The 23633-nt window shown below is 41.5% G+C and overlaps 2 protein-coding genes across 2 annotated transcripts in view; one reads left to right on the top strand and one right to left on the bottom strand.

The window, feature by feature from the left end:
- The window catches only part of agps (alkylglycerone phosphate synthase), a 29191-nt gene extending 16620 nt beyond the window's left edge, over positions 1–12571 (top strand). The window contains exons 13-20 of the mRNA XM_034128752.1: positions 1407–1483; positions 1568–1680; positions 3311–3380; positions 4296–4357; positions 5584–5673; positions 6947–7046; positions 7217–7274; positions 11017–12571. Coding sequence (XP_033984643.1) covers positions 1407–1483; positions 1568–1680; positions 3311–3380; positions 4296–4357; positions 5584–5673; positions 6947–7046; positions 7217–7274; positions 11017–11138 — 692 coding nt within the window. The 3' untranslated portion in view covers positions 11139–12571. The remainder of the gene's footprint in view (positions 1–1406; positions 1484–1567; positions 1681–3310; positions 3381–4295; positions 4358–5583; positions 5674–6946; positions 7047–7216; positions 7275–11016) is intronic.
- Positions 12572–17031: 4460 nt separating this feature from the next.
- Positions 17032–23633, bottom strand: part of pde11a (phosphodiesterase 11a) — a 32772-nt gene continuing 26170 nt past the window's right edge. The window contains exons 15-20 of the mRNA XM_034128887.1: positions 23105–23205; positions 22808–22885; positions 22660–22723; positions 22136–22210; positions 21060–21143; positions 17032–17301 (exon numbers count right to left, since the gene is read on the bottom strand). Of these exons, the coding sequence (XP_033984778.1) occupies positions 17083–17301; positions 21060–21143; positions 22136–22210; positions 22660–22723; positions 22808–22885; positions 23105–23205 (621 nt within the window). The 3' untranslated portion in view covers positions 17032–17082. The remainder of the gene's footprint in view (positions 17302–21059; positions 21144–22135; positions 22211–22659; positions 22724–22807; positions 22886–23104; positions 23206–23633) is intronic.

Raw genomic sequence — 23633 nt, 5'->3', positions numbered from 1 at the left:
CTTTGAACATATCACAGCAGGCATAGTTACTGTATGTAGTTATTTAGAGTTGAAAACTTCCTGTATTTATGGGTCAATATGTATGTATTTGTTTCATTGATGTGGGGAATACCTCTGAGAGAAGAACAATGAATGGCAGTGGTACAGCATGCAATGATTTTACCTTCAACAACACTGAATTGTTAAATTGATTATTATTTTTGTCACACACACACACACACACACACACACACACACACACACACACACACACACACACACACACACACACACACACACACACACACACACACACACACACACACACACACACACACACACACACACACACACACACACACACACACACAGCTGAAAAATTGAAGCAAGGTGAAAAATGACCCTGGTCAAAATTAAGTAGTTGTTACATTGAAGTTTTATGATGTTGTTTCCTAAGGTCTCGTGGAATGCATCTGGCATTGCCAGAGATCTCTGTAAAGTTCCCCAGTCTCCGGGGATCTCATTATCTCCCCTATATTTCCACTTTTCACAGAGTAGGCACTTCTTAGCATTAAGCAGGGAAGATGAAGCGACCAGGTTTTTCACTAATAACTAAAACTCATGGCTCTATGATACCTTCTTGGGCTTATTAGTGGCTTGTCCTCACTTTTAATCTTGTTGGCTGTTTAGTAAGAAGGGTAGATGTATTCACATTCTTCATCAGATTGGGACTACAAGTACAATTTAGCGCTGCCTCTCTTGATCCACAAGATGAAAAATGAAAAGGATGTGGTAAGTAGCAGCGTGTTGATATGCAAAGAAAATACCAAACCACAGATGGGAGAGTCAAAAGTAAAAATATGCACAGTGTAGGTATAATTTTCTCTCTCAGGATGTTGAGTATTTAATTAACAAGTATGATGGCTGCGAGAGACCCAAAGACCTGCAATCAAATTTTGGAATGGAAACAATTAGGACACTAAGTGATGAAGAGACTTGAGCATGGGGGGAAATAAATGAACTGTTAAGTCTCTGCGACATCACCCGTGACTTCGCCACAGTGATTGATAACCATCCCATTGGCCCCAGCCCCTCATTTTCGCTTGTCCACAGGCGCTTTTGTGCGTCCGATCAGAAATAAATCAAAAAGTGTGGGTGAGGAAGACGGATATCGCTGTGTCAACCCCACTTCCCTTCGGAAACCCTCTGATTTATAGTCGCTGTCGCTGGCAGCCACTGGCCAGTTGTAAAGTTATTCAAATGTTACCATTTATTTTTTCCTCCTTTTGTTTGAAACCCCAAATAAATCTGACTGGCTTGCCCTCTCAGAGCGCTGGAGGATGTAAGCTCAAGCAGCGTATGACTAATGTGTGAAAAGTCGGTCCACATCTTTGTGAACAGATGGAGCTTATCTTATATTTTCACAGGTCATGCCCTGAAGCCTCAAGTATCTTCCATGTTCACATCCTTTCTGGACGGCTTGAAGAAGTTTTACATCACCAAGGTAAACATAAAATAGACATGAATATCACCAGTTGCTTGGCTCAAGTGCTTTTAATAAAAAATTAATCTATTCTTTAATCACCAGTTCAAAGGGTTCGACCCGGACCGCCTGTGTGTGGCCACCCTGCTGTTTGAGGGGGGACGGGAGAAGGTCCTGCAGCACGAGAAGCAAGTTTATGACATCGCTGCCAAATTTGGGTAAGCCGTTTTATCTCTCTTAAAACAAAGCATGTTACAGAGGTCAGTTACAGATCCCGACCGTGTAAAGCGCAGAAATGACAAAGCATGGTGAGGCTTTGAACATAATGCCTGAAGCCCTGATGTCACTTTATTTAACCAGCCGTTATGTAGTAGCAGTGAAAAGGATGGAGAGGCACAGTTACACACTTCAGACGTGGTCTCCTACTCAGTAGTTTGTCTCTGTGTGAGTTGATGGATCACCTGTGGATGTCCTCCTGTCAGGCCAGCTTTTCTGTTAAAGTAGGTGTGGTGTGGGCGGGGGTGGGGGGGGCACAGCTCCCCTCAGGACAGCGCGGGGCAAGAAGACGCAGCCTGGGAGTGCTTGGCTGTTGTGATTGATCATTAAACGGATCAATGAGGACTTTGGTGGAAATCAGTTCCCTGTCAGCCGGAGAGGGATGCTCTCTCTATCCTCTGCCTGGTTTAGACCCACAACAATAAATTCATAGATGAGTTCATCCCAACATAAATTTAGTTGTGTGCCGTCCAACTTGTTCATTTATGATTCTGAGATGGCTCTGACGCTTCAACACATTGTTTTAAATGTGCACTGTTCGAAGCAATATGTTCTGCGCATAATCATGTTTTTTTATAAATGGAAAACATTCAATTGTTTATTTTGGATATAAGAAAAAAATTAAATTGGCGGCATTTTCCCCTACTTTTCTCTTTATTTTGAATTACCAGCAATTTTTTCAGTCTGCTTTTATCACCACTTGATTTTACTTGACTTTCTGGTCAATTATGTGGTCGACACCCTGTTGCTGCAAAAAAAACGGCTTTTTAGGAACAACCAGATTTTGTTTAACCTCACACTGATTAATGAGTTTAAACCAAATCGGTTCACTTTAACTTGAGAGTAAGTAAAAGGCAAAATATCAAGCTTTATGTAAACAGTGCATAGAAATAAACATGACGATGTTTATTTTAAGGATCAACTTTTTAAAAAGCCTTCCTTAAACTAAACATATAGATGTATTACTTATTAGTCAGAAACAATAGGTCATTACAAAACAGATTTAAACAGGGGACCAAGCAGAGCTGCTGCGCTCCCCACCGGCGTGTCAGTGATTTTTCTCCAGGGTAAATCTTATGGATTACATATTACTGTTGGTGTTATTCTCTGGCTCAGCGCCCAGACCTGCAGGTAGCTGGAGCCCTGCCCTGGTAACCGCCAGCAATTAAATCATAAGAAACTTGTCAGTTACATGCAGCATCCTCTGCTTTATTGCATTATTACAAATAAATTGTGATCAGCCATCAGATCAAGTGCCAGTGATGGATTGGTGCGGTTCTGTGAGGAATATTTTCTTGTGGTGTTGGGTAAAACAGGAAGAAGGGTGACAATCGATATAGTGATTTTCTAATGAGCATGGCCTGATTAGTTTGGGTGGTGGATGAAAATCTGATTACCCACTGCAGGTGATGGATGTGTGGCTGACCTGTGGCGATGCACCGAGCAAAGCTTCATTGATCTGAACATTGTTGGATTGACAGGCTCCCAGGCGGCTGTTGTGAGGCGAGCCGTCGGACCAACAAAGCTGAAAGAAAAGAGCTGTTAAATATTAACCCTGTTATCTTCTTCCAGGGGGCTGGCAGCTGGAGAGGACAATGGGCAGAGGGGCTACATGTTGACCTTCGTCATCGCTTACCTCCGGGTGGGTCACTCCTCTTGCTTTTTCTCTGTCTGCGCTGACGGGCAGGTGGGGCGGGCGGGATGGCGCAGGCTGACAGCAGATAGGATAGCGAACAACACAGAGAGGCGGCAGAATGCGACCTCGGGAGGTCTCTGATTTGATCTGGTCACAGTTGTTGTCAGGGTGTCTAACACTGAGGTATCTACACCATGAGGAGAGCACAGAGGCTGCAGTCAGAGGACAATGGAGAGTTGTCTGAGGTCAGTCCTGTCAGGGAGGCCTTTTGATCAGCACAGAAACAAGCAAGGAGTTTAAGTGCACTTATATAACATGGTGGCTCTCTGCTTTCTTTAGTCATATGCTTTCTTAAACTCAGCTGTTTAAATATATAAATGATAGCCTGAAATGTAGGCATGTTCTACCTTTACAAAATAGCTTTTCACTATAAACGTTCGCCTTTTGTTTACGCACTTTATTTTAAGCTACTGAAAACAAAGCTTTTGTAACGTGACGAGTTTCACAAACTCCATTTTCAAAGATGATGTGTAGAAATGTTGATGTGTGGACCGGATGGGTTTTAGAAAAGAGGAAAAAACCTGTGTTCATTCAAAAATAGGCTTCAGTCAATCATATATTTGCAAAGAGAAAACAATGCACCTATTACAGATTCTGTCCTCCTATTGTGTTATTTATCTAACTGCTCCAACAAAACCCAAACAAATAAAACAACAATTATTATGAATTAGTCGAAAGCCATGGAATCAAAATAAGGGTGGGGGTAACATCTGATTACCGGTTCATGTAGCTTTTAAAGTAATTGGGTTACTTAAGGGCTTGTAAACCTTTGTAACCTGATGTTAGCTGGTATCCTGGTTTCTTGTGATGATGTAAATGTACTGAATAACCATTAACAGCCTGATCTTGTTCTGTGAGCAGGACTTGGGGATGGAGTACTATGTGATCGGGGAGTCCTTCGAAACCTCTGTGCCCTGGGACAGGTAAACACCTTAATATGAGCAGTTTAATTTAAATCACATTTTTCTTTTCTCTCCTCCCACACAGTCAGTCCTCAGAGAGCCCTCTGTCTTCCTCCTGCTCCTGTTTCCCCTCCTTTCTTGTATTTCTCTTTGGCTCTCTTTGACATTCACCTTCAGGCCCCCCCCCCCACCTATTAACTGGCTTTGCGTTGGCGGAAGGTTCCTCAGCCTACAAACCCGCCATTACTGACACGCACGCACGCGCACACACACACACACACACACACACACACACTGAGAAAGAGCTATCTTATTGTGCGCTGTGTCTAAGAAATGCAATATTAGTCACATATTTATCCCACACCCACATGTGGTGTGATCTGCATTTTCTCCATGGTTTCATCATCATTTTGTCAGACATGCACACACAAGCAGGAACACACACAAGCAGGAGCACACACAAGCAGGAGCACACACAAGCAGGAACACACACAAGCAGGAGCACACACAAGCAGGAGCACACACAAGCAGGAGCACACACAAGCAAGAACACACACAAGCAGGAGCACACACAAGCAGGAACACACACAAGCAGGAGCACACACAAGCAGGAGCACACACAAGCAGGAAAGCACACAAGCAGGAGCACACACAAGCAGGAGCACACACAAGCAGGAAAGCACACAAGCAGGAGCACACACAAGCAGGAGCACACACAAGCAGGAAAGCACACAAGCAGGAGCACACACAAGCAGGAGCACACACAAGCAGGAAAGCACACAAGCAGGAGCACACACAAGCAGGAGCACACACAAGCAGGAGTACACACAAGCAGGCGCACACACAGCTCCGTGTTGTGTAACATGCCTGACGGGAGGGACCAGAGATCAGGCACTGAGGCGAGCATATGTGCCTGGCTCATTACGCCCCCCCCCTCTCTTTCCATCCTCCACACACGGCTGCACATGCTTCGGGCTGGCAGCCATTTCCCCAGCAGTGGGAACCTCTCCCACAATGACCGTCGTGTTAGTCTCCTCCTCTTCCTCTTTTCTGGCCCTATCCCTTTTTTTTTTAATCTTAATAATTTAGCATTGCTTGTAATTTTACTTGTAAGTAAGTATTGTTTTTTAAATGTACAAATACCACAGTTTAGATTGCTGTTGTGATACTTCAAAGCCATTTTACCATTCTGTTTTAAGGTGTTTATTAGTTTTTTTCCTAATTCAGGTTTTCTTTTTTATTCCCAGGGTGTTGGACATTTGCCGGAACGTGAAGGCACGCGTCATTGGGGAATGCAAAAACAAAGGAGTGCAGTTTCAACCGTTATCCACATGCAGGTAATGTTTGTAAATGTCCGTTTGAAAGCACATTTTGGTTAATTAAAAATAACTCCAATCTCCCAAGCCCTGGTATCATTAAACATTATTGGAGAAAAGTGCAGATAGGCAATAACTGAGGTTTGGTATCAACACTGGAAAACATTTGAACTTAAATATACACTTTTCAAATGTTTTTTTCCTACAAAACTCCTCTGAAATACAACAAAGTTCTCATATATTGAAGTTTAAGGCTGGCTTTATTTCTATATTTTTGTTATTGCCAATAAATCCCATCAAAAAACATCAATGTGTCAGACTTCATTTACATATCTGTGGAACTTTAATCCCATTTATTAATTTACCCCAGGCCTAAAGAATCTGAACAGACATTCATGGCCACCTTTCGGTACTGGAAGTCATCAAAACACAACATTTAGTTTGACCAAACTAATATTGAGGCTGTATACCCAGTACTACCCCGGACCCCTGGTGAGTTAGCAAAGCCACACAACCAGACAGACGGACCAACGGTCAGACGGACAAACTAACAAACAGACGGCGAGCCAGTCGAGGTGCACCGGGCTTCTGCTCTCTGATTGCGGACAGATTAGGCCTCAGCCTGATTATGCGACAGCCATTCATTTCCCGGCTGCAGTCTGTCACATGATTGATTTGTCCATTTAACCTCTAGAACAGTCAGTGTGCCAGGTGATGGGCCATGTCAAATGAACAAGGGCTCTGCACCGTGCTCCTCCACGGGGGAACAAGGCCAGAGACAGAGAACATGCAAATTAGAGAAGCATTTTATTCTCAATAAAATGTTCTTTGACACATTCCAGATGGGAGAATATAAGCTTCATTGTATTAGGAAGCAGACACACAAACACTTTATTTTACTGTGTAAAACAACAAACTGATAAAATGTTCTGTCCCGCATCAGTGAGTCATCCCGTTACCTGCAGCACAAATGTGGCTCAGATGATTCAGTAAAGCATTTGATGGCCATTTAATGTCTGATAATGTCACGTTATTAAAGGTGACAGTGCTTTCACGCTGCCTCCGCTTTCTAGAAACCATGAAAGGAATTGAGGTCAGGGGTTCACCAGGGAAAGCCATACCTCCCACTTAACTTTGTCTTCCAATTATAAGAAGAAAAAGCATTTATTGGATGAAAAGGGAACGATTTGACAAAACCCTGCTCTTTGTATTCATGTAAACTTGATTTTAAATGCTGAAGGAAACATTAAAGAAGTCTTTGCTGCTTGTGTAAACATGACTCTTTCTCCTACAGGGTGACTCAGACGTACGATACTGGTGCCTGTGTCTACTTTTACTTTGCCTTCAACTACAGGGGACTCAGTGATCCAGTACACGTGTATGAACAAGTGGAGGTATGACCAGTTACATTTATATCAACATTAACGCATGGTCCAGTCCTTCCATAGATCATAATTACATCTGATGCGTTGATGGGTTGGATTTCCAGCAAGTTGGAGAGTTCATTTCAGAATATTGTATTGTATAATATGAATAATTCTGGTCTTATATTTATTTTCCCCAGCGTGCAGCGAGAGAAGAGATCCTTGCCAATGGAGGGAGCTTGTCACATCACCATGGAGGTACTACAACGTGAATAATACAGAAAATATTTGGTCTGATTTGGCAAACATCATACAGTTGCACATCATTTTGCTCGTAAAATATTGAATGGGGTGTCATGATATTTTACCCTTCTCCTTGATTATAATTTGTGAAAAGAGGTTGCACTCAGAAGCACAGGCAGGATGGCGAGTTCTCCCTGTGTTCTCTTCCATGCTAGCGAGCCGACGGCCAGCTGTAAATGTGAATTTGGTCGGAGATCTTTCATCGCTTCCTTCACACGTCCAAAATATGTCCCTGCCGATGAATGGCTCTGACTCTGCTATTTGTTCATCTCAGCAGTGACCAAATGAAACGTGAGCATTGGGGGCGGTGGAACAACTCTCAGGGCCCCATCAGGGCTAACCGAAATGGCTGCCTTATCTATATTGCCATCCGCCTCGCTGTTTTCATACATCACTTCGGGCTATTCATCAACCTGTCAAAAACAGTATGCAGTGAATCAGCTGCGATATTAAATCACAATTTTTCCTGAAGGCAGGGACGGGTTCAAAATTAAAAGATTGCTAATAAAAAGGAGGCGGCGGGGCCGGGGTAAATGATGCCGCCGTTATCGCCGGCTGTATACTGACCTCCAAACGGTGGCCCAGCCACCCCGAGCAGCACGGGGAGGTGACAGGGGGGGGGGGGGAGGAGGAGGGGATATTGATGCAGCTCCCGCGTGCGGGGCCCACTCTGTAATTGTGATTAATAACAGTGGGCTTTGCTATCTGAGCGCAGACAGGCCGGTTTGTCTGCCCACAATCAGTGCTTGACAAATGGAGCTAGTTTCACTGGGTTTTGTGTATCAAACAAAACAGATGTAGTCAAGGATGGTGAGGTGGGAGGGCACCGCGGGAAATATACATTTTTGTGGCCCTGTATTTACAGCAGGTCAGTGTTGAGCTGCGTGGGCGTTGGTAAGGGAATCTGGGCGTGTAGAGCTCTTTCTCTGCGGGACATGATACTCAGCTATCAGCACCACGTGTTGACTGCTGTCCATCACACACATTTCAACTACTTGATTTGGAGTCAGGTTTATGGCTTACATGAAGATCTGGTATATGTGTGATTATATGCTGGATCTGAAAGCCAGCACGTTGGGAGAAATGTCCTCTTTAACTAGGTCACCAGTGTCGCAGCGGTGAAGAGTTGTTGAACATCCATCACCAGGAGAGTCATCCATCTATCAGCCAATACTCCGGCTCGGCCATATCACACGATGCAGGGCCGCTACCTTACCCTGTTTTTCAAGCCCTGACCCCCATTTGTCAAAGAAGCTTGGGGAGAGCGTGTAGAGGGGTCAAGGCTCAGCGGGGCCACTACAGTCTCCTCTGTGTGAGGGTCACCCCGGGGTGCCCAGCATCTGCACCTCACGTCGCCGCACTGCAAAACTCCAATCTCGCTAACTCTGCCAACCGCACCTCCACACAGGTCACTGCACTTAGAAAATAGAAAAATGACCTGATTCAGTGAAGTTCTTTTCTCCCTGTGCTTCCCTGAGCGTTTCCACACAAGAGAAATATGACACTTTTTAAAAAGAAATCTGTCATTTCTTGAAATAACTACCTGCTCTTCTTTGCATGTCTCAGCTGCACAGACCTAGTCTGGCGAGATTGATTGCAATAGCAAGCGAAAAGGAGAGAATATGACAAGATAGATGTGTAAATTATCACAGTGATGGAGGCAATGATGCAGTCCCAGCACCTTCTGTTTTCTCTCTGTTTCCTGAGAGGAGGGAGGGATGGAGGTGGGACGAGGAGGGAGGCCTGAAGAGGAAGAGGTTGTGGAGAGCGGGGTACTTTCTTAGTTATTGGGTAGCAGCTGATGGGTCCTTCTGTCACCATCTGGAGGTGTGTGTGGTACCAGAGCCCCCGGTGACCCCGCTGTCGGCCCTGTTTTGTCAGGGGACGGGCCTCCCTAGCCTCATGGCTGATCCCCATCTGGGCTTCCTGGCTGGACCCTCATCACAGGCCTTCCCTCAACATGCCCTGTGAACACTGGAGCTCCCCAAACCGGTGATGCAAAGAGAGGCGTACAGAGAGCGGAGGAAAAGCCTGTGAACATTCCCGTTATACACCGCTCTTTGTTTAGACCTCCCTATCTAATCTCAAGTGATTACACTGCTGCTTTCAAGTGTTTACTCGGCGAGCAGCACCTGTTCTGAGCTGCTCTGTTCTCAAATTTATCTTTTGAGTTTTGTGATATAGATATCGTGTTTCTTTTAAGTCGACACGACCCCCAAAAGTACAATTAACCCTGCTATCATCGGACATATTTAAACGTTTCCTGCCTTTTGTGTTACTTCCATCGTGTAGCGTAAAGTCCTTTATGAAGGCCCTTTGCTTTTTCTCCTATATTCTTTTGATAAAGACTAGTTTTCTCTGTTAGATGTTCAAACTTCCAGCTGTGCAGTGGTATTTAAAAGTGCATCAGTCCAAGATAAATTAGGATGGCACTTAAATCTGCAACAGTTCATTCAATTATCAATTCGTATTTTTTGGGGTATATGTGTTTTAGTTAAAAATAAATGACAAAATGAGCGCAAACTAAAAGATATAGAAAATTTGAATACCCTACTATTTAAGGATTTTGCTATAAAAAACCTTTCATTTCGGAATATGTAGCATAATACTGCAGGGCCCATTTAGTAAGTGAGTAAGTTGTACCTTAGTGGTTCAACGACCTCAACATATTTCCAAAAATAAAAAGCCCAAAGCCAAAATGACACTGAGTGAGTCTGAGGCTCTGATGCCATGGGCTGTTGTCCTTGTGTGTCATTCTTCTCACCCCCTCTGCATTTCTTTCTCTTTCTCAAATATATAAAAAAAAGAAAAACTCAAAAATGTTCAAACCCTCCCCATCTGCAGAAAGCTCAACATCTATTTCAATTTACAGATTTTGGCTAATGAATTGCTGAAAATCAAAGTTTCTATTTTATTTGAAGTTTTCTAACAATAGTTTGGCTCTCCAGTGAGGTTTGCCCAGTCCTCCGCAGTCACCAGACCTCTCGCTGGCTCCAGACTCTCCGCTGAGAACCTGTCGGGCACAGGCGCCGTGGAGGATGTCGGAGTGGACAGCTGGAGAAGCAATGGGCACCCTCACTAGGCCTGGTGCCACCGCCTCCCTCGCTCCTCAGGTTGGGGGTTTTGGAGGATGGAGGGTGTAGAGCGGCTGAAAGCCAGAGTCCTGCTGACAGAGGGCCATTGTGTGGGTGGCTCTGGCCCCCTGGTGGTGATCGGGCCGGTGTCAGAGGGCGCCGAGCGGCGTTCAGGACAAGAGAGCACAACACGCCTCACGGGTCAGCCAGAGGAGCGTGCTCGTGTGCACAATGAGACAGAAACACACAGACAAACACAGACAAACGCTCCAGCAACTCTGGAGGGAGGGGGGGGGGGGGGGGAGCGGTGGCTCAAAGAGCGAGGGAGCCGGGGACGGCCCGCTACAGCCGCCAGCCGCCAGCCGGCCCCTCCTCTGGGAACACACAGAGCCTAATGAGTTTGATAGTCTGCTGAGCTCCATAAATCATGCCATGCAAAACATTTCTCCTCTCTGAATAAAAGCATTTATCACCCTCTGTTTATTCACTCACTCTCACAAGATTGATTGGCTCCCAGCAGCCCGCTGAGCAATCAGCCGTGCCGATTCCTCTATTTCTCCCCCTCGGTCCTCTTCCTTCAGTTTGTTTGTTTATTTATTTATTTTCTCTCCTCTGTCATTCAGTGGGAAAACTTCGGAAGGAGTGGATGAGAGAGACCGTCTCCGATGTCGGCATGGGGATGCTCCAGTCTGTCAAGGACTACGTGGACCCCAAGAACATCTTCGGAAACAGAAACCTTCTCTAAATTCCCCGCTCACCTTTATCTTACCTTTTTCTAAAAAAAAGCATCTTGTGCATCTTGGGATTAATTGTTACTAAATGTGAACTAAAAATGCACAGACATTTTTCATCAAAAGTGTCAATCAGTGCCATTTATTGATTCACCAAAACCTTTTATTTTACGTTATATTGCACTAAATATGCTGTAGCAATCATCCTCACTCACGGTGAAGATCATCTTGCTGTTTAATCACTGCCTCAACTTGTTGTTGGAGCTACAGCCATGATGCAACAAAACCTTTTATTTGTTGTCATATTTTCTTACGCATTTCCTAAATATTCTTGCCAACATGGTTAATTCTTCTGTTTGTTTTTACTTTCGTGTGTGAGTGTGTGTGTTTGGCACTTCTTTAGTAAGTTCTAAGTGAATGCACTTTCTAAAGCTTTTGTCTGCCTTCCCCTTGTCCTACGAAACACTCTACTGAGTCGCTTTGTGAAGCAGAATGAACTCGGACATGATGTTTTCCGTGTCTTGCCCTCATGCCTTCTGTTGTACTGACCTATTGCCATAAGAGACATTTTCTGTAAGTGACTGTAAGTGTGTGCCTCTGCCTCCTAATTTTAACAGAGCCCCCCTTTCTAGAAGTACAGTGAGATTACAAAGAGAGATAATCCTTGTGTGTTTAGTTTTTTGTATTGAGAGCGTTTACCTTTATCGTGGAGACAGTGAAGTGGGGGGGGGAAAGCCATTGCGTTTTTCCATCACACCTGATTCAATGTGACCCCGTTTGCAGTTTAAGGCCTCTGGATCCCGGTGCTCACGTCGTACCAAAGACTCAACAGATCAGATCATGTAAACGTTTTAAATAACTTCATGCACAGCTGAACTATATTTTTTAATCAACATATGCAAAGATAACCCTTCTGAAAGAAGTAAAAATGTAGATATTTGTTATATGTGCTAAACCTTTCTACATCATGTTTCTTATGTTTAAGACACTGTATTGAATCATATCTGCTCCATACAGTAGAATGGCCCAGAAACGCATATATTTTCCCTTGTTACTGTACTGTGTAAAGGTTTTGGGATGGATACTGTAATGTGCTACAATTTGATACTAGACTTGTACCATTTGTAATTGTAAACCAATGATTTGGAAGCAACGTAAAGCTGTAAGAAAGCAGTTTGCTGAGAAATCTCGCCTTTTCCCCTTTCTGATCTATGATTTGCATTCTCCTGAACCATCGTCCTTTTTAATCCATAATATTTCCCAAGATAAAAGGACTCATTAGGGACCTGTCATGTGACGTTTTACCTGTGTCAAAAAAACGTGAGCTTTTGAACGTTATGGATGTACCTTTTTGTTTTTGTTATTTTCCACTTCCTCCTAACAACGTCATAACAACCGAGTACATTTTGTCTATGCTGTTCGTGCAATAAATTGAACTAAAACATCCCATTTGTTGCATTTTTCTTTCACATATGTACAACCCTGTTCATAGAGCAGAACTCTGCCCCTCTCATGAATCATTTCTAATAGCAGTTTTATTTATGTTGTCAGACGGTGCTAAGAGGGTCAACAGGAACCTGAGAGCAGGTTTTTGTTTCCTCTACCTGCGACACTCAGAGCTCAAGGTAATCCAGCTCAGAAGACACTGCCTGTCTTTTGCTTTCTGACTGGAGGATTTTTTTCTACACACAGGCTCATTTGGGAGTCATCTTCACCCACACAGCCGCCCACACACTGCCTGCTGACGTCAGCGCCACCTATCAACAGCTATAGAGCTCAGCCTTGGACGATGAAATGCACTGCAGTTATCACTTTCTGTGGCTCCATACAGAGGAGTGTGTGGAGGAATACAGCAGTTAAAATCATCACTGGAAATGTAAAGAGTTGATAAATATGGTTTCCAAATGTATATTTATAATGTATATTTGAGCAGTTCTTCATAATTTTCTTTAACTTTCTAACATGGCCGCATCATTCACTATTTTTTTCAATTAAATGTGCGCATACCTGAAGTATTTGATTGATACATTTCATGTGTAAAGTTACATTTGTCCACATGAGGTCAGCACTGCACTGGGGAAAATCATGGGGAAAAATAACTGTAGCCTACTGAGCAGCAAAATCAATGGTGGAGAAAGTATTAAGGTCCTTTATTTAAGTAAAAATAGCAACAAGCATTCAAAATGACACTGAAGTAAAATAATGTTTTATACAAAAATTAAAAATAACAAAAAGAATATTTTACAAAAAAGCTGTCTGCAGGAGGCTCCACTACATGTTATAAAAATATTTTAAAAATGTGAGCAGAGAGGTGCTGGTGCAGTCAGACCCGGTTGGCGCTAAGTGAACACTACATAAATTCACAACAATGCAATCAAATTAAAGATCACGTCCTTGTGGGGTATGTTATTGTTAGCTTGGCATAGGTTGAGAAAGTTAAATCTACCTTAATTAATCACTGATTTAATGCACCACCCAGCTCCCTGCACGAGTGACCTAAATCGAACAGATCCAGGAATCTGCTCAGGACATCCTTTAGCTAACATGCTAAATACCTGGAATACGGTAGCCTAGTCTAAACAATTAAGTAATTTTGAAATTAGGCTGAACATAGCGGCTATGTTCAGACATAGCCATACATTCGTTTAAATTAAGTATGGTACATTTTAAGTACATACATGCAAACTAATAAAGTTAACCACAATTTCACTGGATTTTATGAGTTTTTGTATATTAAATGTTGTTTCAATAAAGATTGTAAAAGAAAAGAAGCTAACATGCTATCATGCTAATGGTGGAGGAACTTTAAGCTTCAGGTTTGTGAGGACTTTTCTGCTGTTTAATTAATACTGCTAACCTGAATCAGCTCAACATGTTTGATAACTTTCAGGTCCACAGTGGGACAGAGAGGCTGACTGCACTGTTTTTATTACACTTTGATGATAAACAAGCAAAGAAGTTGAACCTGGAGCAGATTGGGGAGGACTTATTGGTGCACAATGCTAACAGTATGACGTCCAGACACGTGAGTACAACAACACACTGACTGACCTATCGATGTATACCTTCCTATACAGATGACAGCAAAACGCATAGTTTTGTAACACATAGCAGTTGTGTGTGTGCATCTCTCTTTTGTTTTAATGAGGGTGTTAGCAGCAGTTGTACTGTACAGTTTATTTTGTATGTTATGTCCGCATTGGTGATGTTCTTCATCAATGTGGCCTAGAAATGATTGATGCACCTGCCATGGTGTCAATAGACGTTTTATGTAGCCTATTGTCGGCCATTTGTAGTTCATTTTAGTAAGGCCACATTAAGTTGCCGTCATTAAATATGTAGTCTGTTGTATGCAACTTGTGTCTAAAGAAATTAAATGTACTGTTGGACTGTACGTAGAAATTGGGCCCAATGCAGTCTATTCTGTGGCCAATTGTGTTGTTAATTTAACAGTGGTATCATATGTCATCTCATAACTTTATTTAAATGTGAAACTGTAATGTTTATTTTACACAAATACATTTAAAGCAATACACTATACAGTTATATGAGATGTATATTTAAGTAGGCCTTCTATCTTGGTCCCTGGTTGTGGGTAAGGTAGAGCTAATTTTAAAATGTTATACACTGTTGGGTATTTTGAACAACAAACATTCCTCAGTTTGAAATTATCATCAAATGTTTTGTATTTTAGATCAATATTTAAAGTAACCAACAATAGTTATCTCTTAATTGTGGTGTAGTAGTGTACAGTAGCATGAAGTGGAAATACTCAAGAAAAATACAAATATCTAAAATACTTGTGTAAAAGTGTCAGAATAAACCAGAGTATATGTAGCAGCATATTTTTATTTAAACTCTGAACATAAACATTGCACATTTGCCTTTTCATGCCCTAGATTTCTTTCAGTCTAGCCCGCCATAAATAAAATGAGCGTCCAAACTGGGAGAGGAAAGAAGAAATACAAGAAGCACGGTACGTTGCAAATTAGACTAAATAGATGTTTGGAGACCTTATAGAAAAATAGAACAGCAATATTCATAACTCACGTAACATAATGCAATAGAATTTAAATCATGCATTTCCAATGAGATAATGTGTTTACTGATGAAGTTCAAAGGACGAGGTATTTGTCGGCTCACGTTTGCTACATACTTAGCAAGTGGTTGAATTTAATACTGCATAAAACATGCAATTTAAATGTTTCTGATCAACTTCAATTCAGCTCTTTAACCAAAATAAAGTAGAGCACATAGATCCATGCCACACAATGTGCACAGTCACGTTTTTAAACTCCAATTAACAAAGCTACAACACAATTCATAAGGCATAACCACAACCCTAAAATAATACTAATATTAATAATGATAATAATATCAAAAATAATAGCTCATGACTGCATGGGCACTTCATTACTACCAGTTTTAGTGTCTCAGTCTCCTTTTTGGAAATTATAAAATCTGTTTAAGTAGCATTTGTGAGCTTTGTGAAAAGGACAGCAATCCGATTAAAGCAAATTCTGACATTTTTGGAAAAACATTTTGCGGAAAGTTAGGTAAGAGGATACCACTTTGAAAAAAGCTAAGCATGAATAATAAAGACTGGAAAGAGGAAGTAACAGTCAGCCTGACTTTGTCCAGAGGTTACAAAATCCTCCTAGCAGCACATCTGAAGCTCTCAAATCAAAATGTTGTATTAAGATTATTTAATGTGATTTGTAATTTGTGTCTGACTCAGTTCTAGATTCTAACTTTTTGCTGAACAACCAGAAGAAAGTTACATGTTCTGGCAAAGAGTCTGTCACACAACCCTGTTATAAAACAGTATGCTTAGTTTTTTGTTCAGATTAAACAATAATGAATTAATGAATTAGTAAGTTTATAGATGCTGGTTGACAAATTGAATTTCCTTTGGACGGAGCCAGGCCAGTTGTTAATGGCCTGGTCACCGCGACTGAATGTAGCTTTATTTATCATATAGGTATCCTCTTATCTTAGCGTGTTTCTTAAAATGTAGAACCCTTATTAAAAAAAATCTTAATGTGTCTAGTCTCAGTATTAAATCAGTTGATGAGATTTCTGCAAAAATGAATTGATATCAGTACAACTTCATCAAGGCACATTGTGTGTGTTTGTGTGTGTGACAAGTGAGACCCTGCATTTATAAAACTGGGCAAAATAGATTTCTATATGTATATACTGTTGATGATTTGTGGCTAATATGGGATCAAAACATAATTGCAGTCATTGGTTTTTATAAATTATGGCATAAAACATGTCATGGTTCAACATGGATTTCTATATCTAACAATCTTGGTGAGGAGGCCATGCATTTTTCATTAGGATCATAAAACAAGGCACAGGGAGGGAGGGAGCGGAGACTCAATTTGCATTGCAAGCACTGTCACAGGTCCTGCACCCCTTTATCCTTCAGCAACTCTACAGCCACATTACAATCCAGAGCTTACATGTTCTTAAACAGCACTTGTAAATAACTTAATAGCCTATATACAGATCTACAAAAACTATCTCTGTTACCCCGGGCAAAATGCGAGCAACGAGGAGGTACTGAGATAAAACGAACCACATCAGAGACAAACTCTCCAATATTCTCCATGCTTTGGAAATCTGTGCAATGCCCAGAATAGTTAGTGTTAGCTCACTGCTTGACATGTTGACACAGTGGTTTCCTTTTCTGACGTGGTGTCATCAGCTGATTGGTAGCTGCTTCAACAAGCTCGCCAAACACAGCTCTGTCAGCCTCCAGCTCAGGAAGACTGAAGGGAGCAGAAAAACCTCTATGATAGCGCCGCGCTCAAGTCTAAAGCCCATCTCTAGCAGCAAAAGCGAAGAGGAGCAGAGCCCAAGAACCTCTGCATGCACTGCACTGCCTCTGTTGCAGGCTGCATTTAAGAGGGAGTAAAAGCCAAAGAGATCAGCTGGAGATGGCATCAGGAGCTAACTAACGGGTTTAGATGGTGTGCCGTCAGCATCTCCGCTGCAGCAGGGCGCCACCGTGCAGCCGCTCGTCTCTGTGCTGTCTCCACTGCAGGAGCTCGAGGGTGAAGAAACACTTTGGCTTCTCTGTCTTTTCTTGTTCAGTTCCTCCCAATTGGCCCTGTTAGCTTTGATCATGTCAACCATCGGCTGAAGTTTGGGATTCAGCTTGACAAGAGTCTAGAGGGAGAGAGAGGAAGGGCAGAAAGATGACAAGGGGAAATTACAGATGAAATATAAAGACTAAAATCATCATCAGCATTAGAAGCAGTTTGGAGTTCTACATTTGTGAACAACATTTCACAAAAACCCATCTAATTGTTGTTGAGGTATTTTAAAATCATTACGATGGTTAGAGGAGCAACTCAGGATTCTTATGATTCTTATGGAAGCCAATATAGGGGACAATTATATGTTAACTCACAAAAAATTCACAAATGGCATTATACCTTTTCGCATATACTTTATAATTGCGTAAAACATTGTATGCATTTTATTACTAGTATGGGCTTTATATGAGCAAATGAAAATAGAACATTTGAATAAATATTAGAAAATCTAAAGGCAATATAAACAATTAAAACTGATGTTCTATCAATGTGCTAACAATAATAAAGAAAAAGTCTTATAGACTAAACCTGCTTATAATTGAAAAATATGCAAATGCTATAAGCAAAACAGCGCCCCCAGTCCTTTCATCAAGGCAAGTCTTCAGTTAGGACACTAACTTATGACTCCTAGCAGACTTTTACCCAAGATCAGTAAGGGAACATTGGGTTAAAATAACCTGGATTTTTCACATATCAACTCGTATGTATTTTTTAGAAAAGAGCTTAGCTCTACGACTAGTAGTGATAATATATGGGAGGCACAGATGAAGTGCAGCACATTATTCATCGAAAGCAATGCAAAACAATTGAAACAATACAGAGAACACAGCACTGCTACGAGAACAGCTATGCACAGTATAGCTTTATAGTTTAAGGCAGTGAAATGGCTGCTGTTCAAAGATTAGAAGCACGTGTATGACCGAGATAAGTCGTCTTTGTCATTTGTTAGTGTTAAACTATAAGTGGCCGTGTATTCAAAGCTTTCATCCACCATTTTAACAAATTACCTGAGAGACGGGGAGATTTTGTTCCCTCTGTTCTCCTCACATTGTCTGCTGAGTCTATTGGATTTCCAGGGAAGTCTGTAATTAGTTGTTTCATTAACCCCGTTTTATATGTTAATATAACATGTGGGCATGGGTCCCACATACCAAACATTATTCACACGCAAATAAAGGAGTAAATTGGCAGCCATTGTAACAATGAATGAAATAAATAGGAAGGTAAGTAAGTACACCCACACTGGGGATTGTGTATTGTGCTTATGAAAGGGAAATCAAATGTGCTGTTGGAGAAAACACATCTAATCACAGTAGCCAATTAAGTGAACTTTAAATGCATTTATATTCAGAGGGAGTATTCACTAATTCATGCGAACAATTAAAACACTTGTGTGGGTGGTCGACCAGAACAAAGCTCTGTAACGTGGCCAAGTAAGTTCAGACATCAAAACTATTTTAAAAAACAGCCCTCTGACCACTTTTGTTTATTAAGAATTCATAACATGTCCTGAAAGGTGGTTTAATAAACATGCATGATTTAATAATTGATTATATTGTAATTGCTGGAATATGTGTGCTGCTAATCATGATGCCGAGCAATATTAGAGCACAGTATGGATTTCCATTTCTGTAGTCCATGCCTGTTAGAAATGGACTATTTTTGTGTTTCAACCCATCTGTTTTTCTATATGTGTAGTACTGTATGGGAACATAGAGTTGATATAAATAGCTAAAGATTGAAGTACACTGTATTTAGCTCTTCAACCTGGAGGATTTGCTGCTGTTCTGTCTTAATGTGATTTTAAATGAGTTATTTAGGGTTTTTGGACTGTTTATTGTACTGTTCATTTGCCTTTTTCTCTGATATTTGTTATGGTATATACATATAGCAAATGTATTCAAAGGAAGTACTGACTGAGACAACAACATGCAGTTTAGCAAGCGTTGAGTAATGTTTGTTATCAATATGGCCGGATGCCAAATTGCTCAGTTCAATGACATAGGTATATCATTTTTTTTGCTGTATTTGTGTTTTGTTTTTAGACAATTCATTTCTGATTCCTATTTCAGAGCACACGATGAGACACAATTGCTGTATTATAACAGTCAAATAAGAATATTTTACCAAATTCATTTGTGTGATGTGTTGGGTATGTACCCACAAAGCTCCCGTTATAAAGATTCTTAATCTGATTAAACCTCTTTTCTGCTTAGATTGTTCTATATAAATATATCTTTTAACCCAACGATTAATGAGAAAATGATCTGCAGATTAGCTGTTAATCAAAAAAATATAACACTGTGATGGCATGTGGTCTACACACAGCTGTGAAACTACAAAGAGCGGATTTATCGTCTCAATCAGTGTGGATTTGTCTCGTTTGCGGTTTAAAAGAAGAATAATTGTCTAAAGGAAAACATTTCCCCCCCCTCTCTCTGCAGTATCCACAGTGGGACATTGTCATTGGTTTGCACAGCATCATTATTCCACTGAGGTAGACTCAGAAGAAGCAGAGAGAGAGAGAGAGAGACTGTCATATTGTGGGGTGTAAAGATGGAAGGTTATATAATGGGGGATTAATATTCCACAAAGTAGCGAGCCACCACCAGGAGAAGGAGATCAGCGAGATCAAGAACGAGATCTCTTCCGCCCACGGACAAAAACCCTGCCGCCTCTGAACTTCCTCTGTTCTCCCCCTCGCAAGTTTAATTGGCAGCAGCATGATCGTGAGCTCCATATCTGCATTCTCCAAACATCAGCCTTTACATGAGGCGTGGAGACAAACCCCCCACGCAGACAACACACTGCTTTGATGCTTTTTATCTACACTACACAGACTGTAACAATGGAGGAACAGAGCCCCGCACTGATAAGTCTGCTCTAACTTCTGACACTGATCCCGGGATAATTCATTTATTTATTGTTTGTGTTCCAGTCGTGATGACTAAGATTAATGTTTTTAATACAGTGCAGTTTTAACAGTTGAAAAGCTGTAAGGATGCTGCTACTTTTTTTTATCCGCGACTGCCTTCACAACTGTTTGCTTTCATGAATTTGGCTTCAGCACGCCTCTTCTCTTAACAGAGCTGATCTCTCGGTAAATCAGACTCTCTCCCACACAGCCGCTGCTACGGGGGGGGGTGAGCCTCTCTTGACGTCATTCAGAAACACACACACACACACACACACACACACACACACACACACACACACACACACACACACACACACACACACACACACACACACACACACACACACACACACACACACACATTACTATACTGGCGAGGACACAGTATAGATTTCCATTAATTCCCTGAAAGATTACCACAAGCTCTGACCCTAACATTTGCTCAGCTGGGATCCAGTGCCGCTCTATGTGTGCGTTAGACAAAATGTCTCAGAAGAGAGGCAGTCAACAGTCAGGCCTTATTTCATTGTTGTGCAAAAGCCCAACGTACACTGTCTTACAGAGGAGATTTAACCTGACTTACATCACAGCTCTATTCACTGCACTTCCTCTGAGCCGTCTACAGTCAGAAAGTGCCAACTCATTCTTCTCTTCTCAAAAGAACAGGATTCAACCTTGAAGTTGTTTCATGGCTTTCAATAAAAAATAAAATAATACATTTTCGTTTAACAGTGAGAAATCTGTGGCTGCAAATAGAAAAAGTTGAATAGTTGTTGGCGACTGTTGACGTCACTGAGGTTGGACAAAAGCTGAGGAAGGACAGAGACTGCCAATGTCGTGTGTGTGTGTGTGTGTGTGTGTGTGTGTGTGTGTGTGTGTGTGTGTGTGTGTGTGGATCTTAAAGCATTTACCTCGTACAGCGGCACACAAATTCCATCAATCCATTCCAGCTGAAGCCCTGGCAACTCATCCTTCCTGTTTCGATCAAAGATGGCCTGAAACACAAAGTTCAAATGTATTTACACCTACATTTTTACTGGAGGAACAAGTGAATATAGTGCTTCTCACCTAAAGGACGGGGTTTACAGTGTTCAAATGCTGCTGCTGCAAAGCAAATCCTCCCTCTGCTCTCAAGACAATAGAGTTTATTTCACGTGCGTTTCCTATTCTACCCCATTCTTCTGCAGTCTGAACTTAAGCGGCTCCACTGAGGCTGTGCTTCAGAGATAGTTACTGGGCTACGACTTAGAAGTTAATATTTCATTTCCAACACCCACACACACACACACGGAGCGGTAAAGGTTTGACACAAGCGGCAGACCGGAGGCTAACGCATTAGTTATTTCAGAGGGGAGGCAATGTGGCCTGGCTCGATTAGTCAACAGCCATTAATTGCTCGCAGAAAGCTGTTGGTTTTCCCCCTTTAAGAACTTGCAACACAGTTGAGCCTTCAAAGCTCCTCAATCAAACACACAGTATTCCTCTGTTGTGGCGCTGAGGCTTTGAGGACAGTCTGAATACGATGCGAGTTAAGATCTTCATTAGGACCAAAGTCTTTCCGTGCCACTAGTATTGTGCTATTTTTAAATTCACACGAGAAAAATAAAGTAAATGCATGATCTCAGCTATGAGAAAATCAATGCTAGTAAAGCTGAATACAGCCAAATGGTGTGTGTGTTTACATCTGAATGAATAGAAATGTCAGAGTTGACTCCTGTGTAGGGGGAGTTGTTGTTTTTTTAAGAATGATGCTTACACGGTCCACAGTTTGCTCTTGGCGCAGCAGTGAGGAAGTGCAGTGGCCAAGCTGACTGTTCACTTTTCCCACACAAAGAGACACAAGATTTCATGTTTCCTACACAGTCAGTGTGTTTTGGAACTGCAGATAAAATAAATCTTCTGCATCATCAGCTCAGTGGAGGTCACGGGGGTGAAACTAACTGCAAAAGCACAAAACACCAGAGATGGTTGTGTGTACAGTACTCACCGAGGGCGTGAGCTTCAGCTCTGATCTCTCTCGGTCACCCTGCTCGAAGAACTCGCTGGTCACCAGCTCTGCAACCTGCAAGAGAAAACATGAAGGGAGGTTTTCTTTGTGAATTAGTCTGGCAAACATGTTCGTAACTCATTGTTTGGTCTTTAAAATATAAGTACATTGTGTTGTAAATGCCTGTGAAAGCCCAAGATGATGATATCAAGGATCACAAACATATGAGATGAAGAAAAACAGCAAATCGCAACAATTTAAAAACAGGAAAAATCGTATATTTGGCTTTTTTTCTTCTTGGACCATTTATCAATTAATCAACCAATTGTTTCAGCTCTTTTAATGGTTTAGACATGCATTTATTTATTTATTGGTGAGAAGATTCTTTGCAGTTTGCCAAAAAAAATGACACAAACCACAACAAAAGGTTGATTGTTGTTAGTTTTATAGCCTTATACATGTAAGGAAAATCTTGAATATTCTCATGAGTGACTTGAAAAAAGCATTTTAATGAGTTTTCTCACCTTGCGTGATATTTCCCAAGGTTTAGTGACGGCACCAAGATCACAAGCTGTCATCATCATGGATCTGAAAGAAATCAGATGTATTTAATTAGTGCAGTGCTTATGATATTATGATATCCCTCATGTTTGTCTGTGTGCAGGGCGTTACCTGCACATGTCTCTATGAGCCTTCACGTTCCAGTTGTACTCCCCATTATTGACCATCTCAAAGAAGGTGTTTCTGTTCCTAAAGGGAAACAAGACATCTGTAGGTGTAAGAGACATGAAATCCACAAGGGGGCGGTATTCCCTCAAAGAAACCTGCAGTAATCATTGTACAGAGAGGGTTCCGTATGCTTTATTGTATAAATAAGTTAGTACACTGGAGCCAGCCGGGCTCTGTGGACCTCTCACTGTCAGGAGATTTAACAGTTTAATAAGTGGCGTGGTGTGTAGCAGAACATACTCAAAGTAGAGTGTGAGGTCTGTGGCCAGAATGGACTGTTTCAGCAGCTGCATGAGGTCGCTGTACTCTGTGGACGAGAGGTTGGAGAAGATATTGTGACCCTGTGGAGACACATATAGAGATAACATGATAAAACATGTCCAAACACATTTTCCCACTGCACACAAAGAACCTCAAATAAAGAAGCACTAGCCCCTACATTAATTATTTACATTAGTTTGGGATGGGAACCATTTACTTAACAGAGGGTGCATACAACTTAGGTTTATTTTAGAGATGTTTTGAATTATTTAATAAGAGCTTTACTGCTGACAATACTGGCATATCAGTAACAGATCATCTTTTTACTCTCTTTATATATTTTATCATTTGTCTTCTCTTTAGTATATTATTTTACCTTAATTTGTTCCTTTGTTTGGACTCAGTGTGGCTTTCTGTTGTTTAATACCTTCTTGATATCCTGCTTTTGTTTTAGTTTTTCTGTCAAAGCACTTGTAAACTTTTAATGGTGCTATATAATTAAAACTAT

This window comes from Trematomus bernacchii, unplaced genomic scaffold (assembly GCF_902827165.1).
Source record: "Trematomus bernacchii unplaced genomic scaffold, fTreBer1.1, whole genome shotgun sequence".
NCBI classification, from domain to species: Eukaryota; Metazoa; Chordata; class Actinopteri; order Perciformes; family Nototheniidae; genus Trematomus; species Trematomus bernacchii.
The sequence above is the reverse complement of the archived record's forward strand: the minus strand, read 5'-3'. Positions and strand labels throughout refer to the sequence as shown.